The 10,070-nt window shown below is 32.1% G+C and overlaps 1 protein-coding gene across 1 annotated transcript; it reads right to left on the bottom strand.

Moving 5' to 3' along the window:
* Window positions 1–326: 326 nt before the first annotated feature.
* LOC108321419 (phenylalanine--tRNA ligase beta subunit, cytoplasmic) lies at window positions 327–9,045 on the bottom strand. The gene is made up of 20 exons (XM_017553168.2): window positions 8,916–9,045; window positions 8,762–8,817; window positions 8,540–8,640; window positions 7,867–7,996; window positions 7,665–7,780; window positions 7,181–7,247; window positions 6,727–6,768; window positions 6,575–6,616; window positions 6,383–6,459; window positions 5,097–5,223; window positions 4,836–5,003; window positions 4,008–4,136; window positions 3,762–3,893; window positions 3,414–3,548; window positions 2,732–2,806; window positions 1,769–1,876; window positions 1,424–1,519; window positions 1,234–1,317; window positions 844–928; window positions 327–711 (listed from the first exon to the last, which is right to left on the bottom strand). The coding sequence occupies exons 1-19, from the start codon at window positions 8,971–8,973 to the stop codon at window positions 860–862; spliced, it is 1,812 nt and encodes a 603-aa protein (XP_017408657.1). The 5' UTR covers window positions 8,974–9,045; the 3' UTR covers window positions 327–711; window positions 844–859.
* Between the last annotated feature and the right edge of the window lie 1,025 nt (window positions 9,046–10,070).

Genomic DNA, 10,070 nt, shown 5'->3' with positions numbered 1-10,070 from the left:
TTTTAATATATTTTAAAATGTATTTTCAAATCTATAATTACATTCTAAAGTATTCAGTATGAAAAACATTTTTATATTTGAGATTAGATGCTCCAAAAGATATTACCAAATTTAGTGGAATATTCAATATAAAATGTTTTTTTAATACTTTTTGAATTGAATATTCTGAAAAATATTTTTCGTTTTCAAAAATGTCTTCAAGCATCCAATCCAAAAAATACTAAAACAAAAGTTAAAGATTTATATTATAATTTTAATGACAAGTAGTTCGAGAATTATAGATTTGCAGAAAAAAAAAATAGAGCGGAGAAAGAAACACCCTAACCTAAAAGGCAAGAAAAACTGCCGCAGCCCAAGCAGCAGACACCTTTTGTATTGACAATTTTCAAAGGAATCAATATCCTTGCAGTCTGGATTTAAAACCAAAATTAACCGTGTTTGAAAATAACTAATTATGGTAGAGATTATACCTATTAACAAATTCGTAACTTCAGATATTCTAAACATGTAATAACGACAAAACTCGGTAAAAAATAATACATCTATATAATGAACAAAACACCCTAAGTTACATTCCGCTTCCCAGCAAGCGTAGTTCTAATTGCAGACCAGACATGTATGGCGTGATTCCCTAAGAAGGCGTTTGCATCGTGATTCCCAGTTTGATAAATATCTATATATTTTTTAAAGCGTGATTCGGTCAAAGCGTACCTGCATAAAAACCAAGCCAGAATTTACCTAAGGAGGCAATGTAGCAGTTCGGGGAATAGAGGTGAATGACATGAGCAACAGCATGAAAAAAAAAATAAAAACTAACAAGAATAAGTTTCGGATGACACTTACTAATTGATACAAATGATCACAAGAAGCTTTCTATATTAAGTTCAACAAAGGAGCATGGATCAGGAATGTCGAAGTTGTTGAGTACCTGAAAGTATATATAAAAACACAATTAATAGTTGTATTATATACGACTCCAAAATATTTCGTTCCGAAAGAATAATGTCACTGTATGGAAAAAGATAGGTAGAAACCATGGTCAGGTGAACAGATAAAAAAGTTATGCAGTACTTAATTTTCATTCACGCATCCCAAAATACGCATATTATATATACCTTGACTACCTAAAAAATATATTACCAAAATTAAAAAAAAAAAAAAGGAATTGCAGATTATATACTAATTGGACATATTACAACAAGACGATGACATAATTTTAGCGATCACAAGTACCTCTGGATGAACAATGCCAAAAGTGCCGGCATGCTTTCCCTTGTAAATGATTCTAGCTTGTCTACCGGCAAGAAACTCGGGTTCCTTCAATGGGCAAATGAGTCATACATAAATTATCTTAAGCAGAATAAATATCGCAAAAATAGGACAAAATAAAAAAGACAACTCCTATGCAATGTTATTCACTTACATCTGACCGCTCAATGTAATACCCCGACTTATCACCAGGTGAAACAAAGGGAACACCGTTCTTTTCCATTACTCTGTCGACCAAGCCGTGAATTATCTGCATATAATTGGATATATATATATTGAAATACAGTCATCCCATTTATTTTTACCATGTCAAGGAATAATAGATTGTAAGTGAAAAGCAGTAATTTATTTTAGATATGATTTTTTGTTGAAAATATAGCTACTTTAAATTCTAAGCAGTACCGGAGTTCTAGTCAATCAAGTAAATAATTGGGGTAAAATAGAAAACATTTAATAACTTGTATTGAAATACCAAACAACCAAATGAAGCGTCATATACCTCAAATCCGGCATTAGCACCACAGTACAGAGCAGCAAGTTGGCGAAGATTTTTTGCACCAACATCTCTAGTATCATCCAGAAGTGCTACATCACCCACTTCAAAAATCTGAAACACAGTTAAGATAGATACGTATTCTTACAAACTTGCAACACAAAAGAAAAACAAAAATAGAAATGTACACATTAGAGGAAGAGTAAACAATAATTTTGAAAGTTTGAATCTTCAAAAGACACTACCATGCCTTAAAATATTGTTGAATGAAAATCACTAAAAGTTGCACAAGCTAATTAATTATAAAATCAACAATTGTCTCTGGCACCTAAAAGGAAGTTTTAAACAAAAGGTAATTGGACACATGTTATAACATCATGGCAGGGTACAGTACAAAAAACAATTTTACAGTTTTTGGAGGATGAAATCAAAGTCAGATGACTTAATAAAGGCCCTATTATTCAATAATGACAAAGGAAGACAGACCGAGTGGGAAAAGACTCAAATTCAAGGGATGAGACAGTTTAAGCGGTTACTGCTTACACACTTTCTGCAGCAGTCCATATGAAGAGTTTATAAGCCACTCAAGATGTGCCCAGACACCGCAAAATCATCTTTGTTCCAACTTCCAATTGCTTTTTACGTTTACTTTTCCTTTCATTTGCAGCTTTTATTTACATTACAAGCCAGTTTAAGGCTTTCTTTACTGTTTTCCGATTATGTATATGCCATTTATTGTTGTTTTCTTTAAAAATGATATCACAAATACAAAAGATTAATTTCTCTAAATACATTCACATTAACAGCACATGCTCAATGTTAAAATAACATAATGATTTGGACAATAATTTACAATACAGAATAAAATGTAAGATTGAAATATATAACTAAATCAAAAACGGAAAATATGGTTGTAAAGATTTATGATAAAAAAAACCAAACACCCAAAGGAAGAACTGAAAATAATACCTTTATAGGCTTTGGATGATCCTTGTTGTGAGCAACAGTTTTCAAAATGCCAGGCATAAGACTAGTTCGCACAGCCTGAATACAGGTAAGATTTAAAAATTACAGTACATGACTTCAAGAAAAAATGAAAGCAAAAAAAAAACAAAAAAACAAAGGAGAATATCAGTTCCGATGTTTCCAACTCAATATAGGGTACAAAAGAAAAGGAAAATAAAACAGTGATCTAATGAGAAAATATCATCAAAGATAGGAGTAAGCTTTGTGAATTGATTTCTAGATGGTCAGCTGGATGCATCTGCATTGCTATCCTCTTGTATGTATACTGTAGCATGCTCTTATTTTCATTTATCTTAATTTCATTTATCTAAAATTAGCATGAGTAGTGTATCTATGTATAATTTCCTCCTGCAATTAACCAAAAATAGGCATGTATAACAGTACCAAGATCATGAAAATAAAGAGGATGAATCAATAACATAACACATAAGTAAAGGCTATAAGAACTCAAAACTGTTTGCTGACAGGAAAGAATTATAAACCACCAACAAGAACTATGCAAAACAACTAAAGAAAGAAACAATGTGAAGAGGGGCCATTTTAAGAGATCTTATGTTTTCATTGCAATTAAATAAATAGTTATAAAGCTTAACAGTGTCAGAAAAGAAAGATAAAGTGTTTAAACCTCAAAGTCCGAAGATCTGGGGTTTCCAATGATAACTGCTCTAGATTTATCGTCTTTGCGGTTAAGCATGGCAAAGTTTTCCTTTTTAGAGCAGAGTATAAATGTCAAGACCTCTGTAAACCCAATCAATGCAACCTGAAAAGAAGTTAGGAATAGTAGATTAAGAAGTTAGGGACTTCAAATAATTGAAAAAAACCTTCATGAATATGTTATGCTATGGTAATTAATTCTATTGGATCACCTTAATCAAAGATAACAAAAAGATCAAGACATTTTATGGAATTTTACTCATGAAACATCAACTTCTCCAATCACAAGAATAATATGTTCTGTTATTTTGTTTTATACCTCTTTTCGGATAAGGTCACTTATCTCGTTCAGTGGAAGTAGAGTCAGGGAACCAGCCAGCCTCTTTGAGCCCTTATTATCTGCTACAGCTTTATCCTTAATACTATTGAATCCATAAGCAATTGCGACATCCTATAGATAGAAAAAACCAAAAATAAAAAAGGCACGCCTTGTCAGTAAAACATACACACCACACACTAGATCCAATATACATTCAGGAATGAGAAAGTCTGTCATTATCCATACCTCCATAACATCACATGGATGAAGAACATCACTTCTAGTCGGAGGTACCGACACTATAAAGTTACACTGCTTTTTAGCAGACGTAGACTGCTTGGCATGCAATTGCATCCGATTTAAGAACTTAGTGACCTGAAGGTTATGAACCAGTAAGTTCGACAATATTTGTTTCACTTGATATTGCTAATATGCAAGAGCACTGATCGTGCACCAGAGACAAGCATCAGCAACATAAAGACTAAAAAGATAAAAGTTAAGGAAATTTAACACTAACAAATGAGTAACCAAAACTAGAAGTAAAAAAAGTTTTCATAACATGTACAAAAAATAAATCCTTGAGATATATTAATATGGAAATTTACAATCACAATTAAAACTAAAAAGAGAAGAAAACAAGGCCAACAGTCTGTCTTGCTTGAGCTTTTTATATTCTAATGTGAATGTCTCAAATGAAACAGAAAAAAGATTAAGCTATCTTCTGAACATAAAAATAAAATATGGACAAAAAGTTACCTATAAAAAGAAATTTATGTCAAAATCTGTCAGAAAGCTTAACTTTTAATAATTCCTTATTTTTAACAAATTATTTAATCACTCATTTTCTGTTTCAAAGCACACATTTACCAAATTTCACACCAAGATCAAGAATCAACCCAAAAGTTGACAGCACTATTAGAACCGAGAATTCAAATAATTAAGGAACATCACTACAAAATTAGACATTCACAATCAGCAACTAGAAGCATCCGAAATTATTCTACATCATATAGTAAATATGTTAACAGCAAGTGCAGGAACACGTCACTCAATATGAAGCGGCAAAATAATTACCTCTTCTGCCTCCAAAGATACCCCAATCAATCCAGTAATGTAAGATAGAGAAACTTCCATATTGTAGACAGATAAATCAGGGTATATGTTTGACTTGCCATCAGAAGAAATCACTTCAACTGGTTCAATGACAAACTTGTCCGCACAATATTCTGAGAAGGCTGTTACCTGAGAAAATATGAAACAGTCTATCATCATCTAAAACAATTGCATTGCTTACAAAATGCAATGGAAAAACATACAACAAACTCACTACCCTACCATTGTATTTAAAACAATCTTTGCCTTTGTCAGATCAGTAGCAGTACATTCAATAAACACATTCTTTGTCTCCAGAGTGATGGCTGAGTGAGCACCATTAATAATTGGGGGTAAAGATAACACAGTTCTGTCAATATACTCAAGCATATTAATATAGTTTAATTCAACAACTGCAAGTAAGTAGAATGTTAGAGCAAATTGATCAAGACTCAGCAGTTAGTTGTTCAGAAAATGCACAAAAAGCAGAAATTTTACAAGGAGCAACTATTAAAAGAATACCAGCAAGTTAACCTGATCAAATTTTAGTGGGAAACGGGAATGCATCTCATTGAAGAAAAATGAAAGTTTTCATGGTTTCAGTTTATGCATCCATATAATTGTTAATGTGCATGTATGTGTTTACATTGAATTCAATATATGTATATTTTATGCTCAAAACCTGTCAGTTTAATCTTTATAAACTAGAATCCAAACCAATAAGATATCAAAATATAACTTTGAGACAGCTGTCAAGTCGATCTTTTTTCCCTATCATGCCATAATCGTTATAGTTACCCTTAAACTTCTAGCCGAATTTATCCTCAGATTTGAGGGTGAGCACTGGCAGTTGGACAAACAGTATAGTTACTGCTTACCACCCCTATAAACAGCAATTTGGGGATAATCTACATGCATCTACACACTCTCTGAACTGCTTACATGATGGGCGCCTCACTGGTTTGCCATCCCCATGAAAAATATTATATGGACCAGAAATATAATATGTATACATGATTTTATTTATTTTAATTACATTTATTAAATATATATTTTTAAAACTACCCATAATACTCTGAGTATACTACCCATAGAGTTCTACAAAACTCTAACAGCATAATGCAATGCAAATGACAGATAAATGATTTAGTCCCTATAGTGGTCCAAACGTTATCCATTGGTCCCTCTAAAATAATCTACTTTATTCACAAGAAAAATACCATTTTAATCCCTTTTAGTCCCTAATATGCATACCATTTTTAATCTCTTTTAGTTCCTACCGTTCATAGAGGCTAAAGAATATTAAAAAAGATATGTTTAACAACTAAATTCAATAATTTATAAGTATAGGAGCAAAAAAGGTAAAGTCGTCTAAGTATAGGGAGAAAATGAGTAATTTTACCGATATTAAATGCCAGGATAAATGAAAATAGCATCTTGGATGGCACTTTTTTGTAGCCTAACACAGATGAGCCAAGATTTCACATCTTTGAAAATCTAAATATAAGGATACTATGAAAACACAATACCTCTTACTGTCATATAATACAGGGAAGACAGGGGAATCCTCAATTATATGCAAGAATTTCTTTAGTTTCAAATCTGACTGTCAAACAAACCAACATGTATTCAGAAATGTAATAACTGCTAAGCCTTCTTCTACTGGGTTCCTAATAAATGTTTATAAATACAACAAGGAAAATATCACACAAAAAACTTACTTTGTAGAACTCCATCAACTCATCAGCCCTGAAGTTCCTTTCCTGTCATGCAAAGAGAAAAGGGGGAAAGAAGACAAAAGATAAGTTTGGCGGTTGACATAAAAAATCTGAAGTCCATCATATGATGTTATCTGTAGTGTAATAAATGTCACCTGCTTTAGTGGCGTAAAAGTTATACTTGAAGGTGGCAAAGCCTGGAAATTAAATATTAGCAAAGTTACCTTTACAGATGATGTACAATAATTCGATATAATTAAATTACACAAGAAAATGTTCATCAGCTATTAAGGTCTCTCTTGTTAATTGGGTTTAGAAAAATTCAGAGAGAATTTGGATAATAAACAGCAGTAAAAAACGTCAAGATTCACTGTGCTTCCTTTGATACCAATAAGTTCTCAGTCAGAGCATACTAATATGTCAGTGATGTAATCAATAAAGGTGGCCAGGAAGAAACTTCCTCTTCTAGTTAGCACTAAGCTGTAGGTCTCCTACTTCTTTAAACATAGTACCCAGATGTCTATCTCAATCCTAACGTTTGTAGGTTATCTATCTATTCAAATTTCACATCATTATAAATTTCATGATCTACAATTCGATGAAAGAAACCTCATAGGTGAAAGGACCCTCCAATTTATCCAGATCATGGGTTCCGATGGCAACAAGTGTTCTTCGCCTGCAAAATATAGAAAGGAATGCAATTATTTAACTGAAATTCATCCAGAAAATTTAGGTATTTCGTGACATGAGAAGACCAAAAGCACAATAAAGATAAACTAATGGAGAAAAAAGAAGTACATAAAGTGTAAATAAAATTAAACCAATACCTACTGTCACAGAGGACTTACCTATTTTTCTATCAAATTAGCAAAGTAAAACATTCAAAATAAAATTTACAATATCATTAACTAAACTCGTCTGATAACACAGACTTTTTTTATATCCTAAAATGTATGGAAGTAGTTCATCACAAACTTGGCAACAAGAAACACATTACTTGGACGCATTCAAATTTGAAACCTGTTCAAGTTAGACTTCAGAGACAAGTAGTATTCAGCTCAACATGAATAAAGAAGTAAGCAAATCACATTACCGACATATGTTTTGGTGAAGCTTGTCCTGGAGATCGATAAAGCTGTTGTATCTCGCTTTATCAAAAGTTACACCTCTTAATACAGCACATACAACAAATGGACGAACCACAGAAGTCTTCAATGATTCAAGAGAAAAGAAACATGTCATTTTCAACTTCGCAAAGAACTATTCTAACAAAAGAACAAGAGTTACAAGACTACCTCCGGCTTCACATGCATTTTCAGCATTTCATTCTTACTAATGTCAGATAGTTTATAATTGGGGATCTCCTGAATCTCACAGAAAACACGGAGGGCTTGAGCAAGCCCTTCAAGGCACAGGAGGTCATATCTATGTGAAACAAGAAAGCAAAATTATAACCAATTTTGCGATAGGGAAATATATCCAACAGAACGGGGTGACAAGCTGTAATACCATGCTTTAAAAAGTTATGCGCTTAGCAGCAAACATGTTACAGAATTCAGTAATTTGAGAATTGCAATGAGAAAACAGTGAACCACAACACTCATTCTGACTTGTGTAACTTTTCTTGTACAACATATAATCCCGCTAGCATTAATTCCTATTGAAAAATCAACATGTTTGAATTTTCTTGTCAATCTCCCACTGAAGTATAAAAACCCGGTTTTACAATGCAATAGAGTATGAATACCGGGTAAGAGAAAAAGATTATAAAAAAAAATCGACAAGTTTATTAAATTACCCACACTAAACGCTCCGTAAATACAACCATACAACCATACGAGTCAAAGAACCGACAAAGATAAAAAAAATGGATCGAAAACAAAATTCTTAACAGAATTAAAACATTTTCTTGAATCCTAAATGCAGCAAAAATAAAAAATAAAAATGAAAGACGTCACAGCGGTGTACCTATTGGCGGGAACTTCGATCTTGTAGATAACTTCTTCATCCTCAGCAGCTTCTTCTTCGTCCAAATGTTTTTCTTTCCTTACAATTGCCTTCTCCGTCGTCTGGTATAATCAGACTGAAGTCATCAGATGATGTTTATAACAATTAAATTTATTATTAATTTAAAAATGCAGTGGTCGAAGCTCCATGTTTAGACGATAACAATGACGGTGAAATGCTTACGACGTCATCGAGCTCGATCCCGAAACGGAAGCACAAGTCTTCGAATTCCTCTTGCGCTGAATAAAGAAAGGCAACAACAAAATGGACGATTCAGTGAAGTCGAAGTGAAATTTGATAAATATGTTAACAGAGCAATTGAGAAATGGAAGCTCACTGTAAGTTCTTCCTAGAGCCACAAACAGGCGATCCCGCCCCACGCTGACGGTAGGCATGGCGCCGTTTTGGTCTCGGAGTGAGTGAGTGCAACCACGACGGAGAAAGAAATGTTCGAAATCCCAAAACCTTTTCCTAGGTATTTAAATGGGCCGTTGCTTCTCTTTTGAATCCATTACACAGGGCCGAGTTTCTTCCTCCACCTCTATTATTTCTTCTAGTCACCTCCATACACTTTAAAATTCCAAATTTATCCTCTCTTTTTTTTTTAAAATTTCAAAATATTGGGAAATGTTTTCGAATATAATTTGAAAGCTAAAATTTATACTTTTAGAAAGTAAAATAAAATATATGTTTGAGAATTCGAAATATGAATTTATTTTTTGAATTGTATAAATTAAAATATATATTTTTATTTCATATTATAGATTGTATAATTAAAAATATATTATTCATTTTACATTTCAAATTTTATAGTCTATAAATATAAATTTTGTATAGAATGTTAAAAAAAACACATTTTCAATTATAAAAATACGATGGTGGAGGATGAAGGAAATTAAGAGAAAAATATGAGGATAAATTTGTCTTTTTCACTTAACTTGTGGAGGTGGAGAAATAAAATATGGACGTTGTGAAAAAATACCCATAAGAACAATGTCTAACTTTATACTTCTTCTTCTTCATGACAATTTGTTCACTTCACACACAACTTTTTAATGATAAGAATATTTTGAAGAAAATATGTTTTATTATAAATAATAAACTTTAAAAAATATTTTGTTGTGTTATTATTTTTCTCTCACTTTATATGTACAATAAAAATGTAAAATATCACATATAAACTGTCTCTTTATATTAAGTTTAATTGTATTTTTTATTAAACTCTAATAGCCGATCTTGGTATCATGACAAGATCTTTAAGGAAATATAAGTTCAAATAGATTTTGTTACAAGAAAATGCATGTTGTTGTATGGTTTTGTTATATGTTTTAATGGAGATGTCATTTGTTGTAACCTTGGTTAAATAATTAAAATTATTTTCTAAAGTGTGTAAATTTTATCTTGCACCGAGTGTTTTATAATCTATATTGACAACCCAGTAGTTGCCAAAATACATGGTTGCACACACCTTCATCCATATATAATATTGCCT

Source organism: Vigna angularis, chromosome 1 (assembly GCF_016808095.1).
Source record: "Vigna angularis cultivar LongXiaoDou No.4 chromosome 1, ASM1680809v1, whole genome shotgun sequence".
In the NCBI taxonomy this organism is placed as follows: domain Eukaryota; kingdom Viridiplantae; phylum Streptophyta; class Magnoliopsida; order Fabales; family Fabaceae; genus Vigna; species Vigna angularis.
The sequence above is the reverse complement of the archived record's forward strand: the minus strand, read 5'-3'. Positions and strand labels throughout refer to the sequence as shown.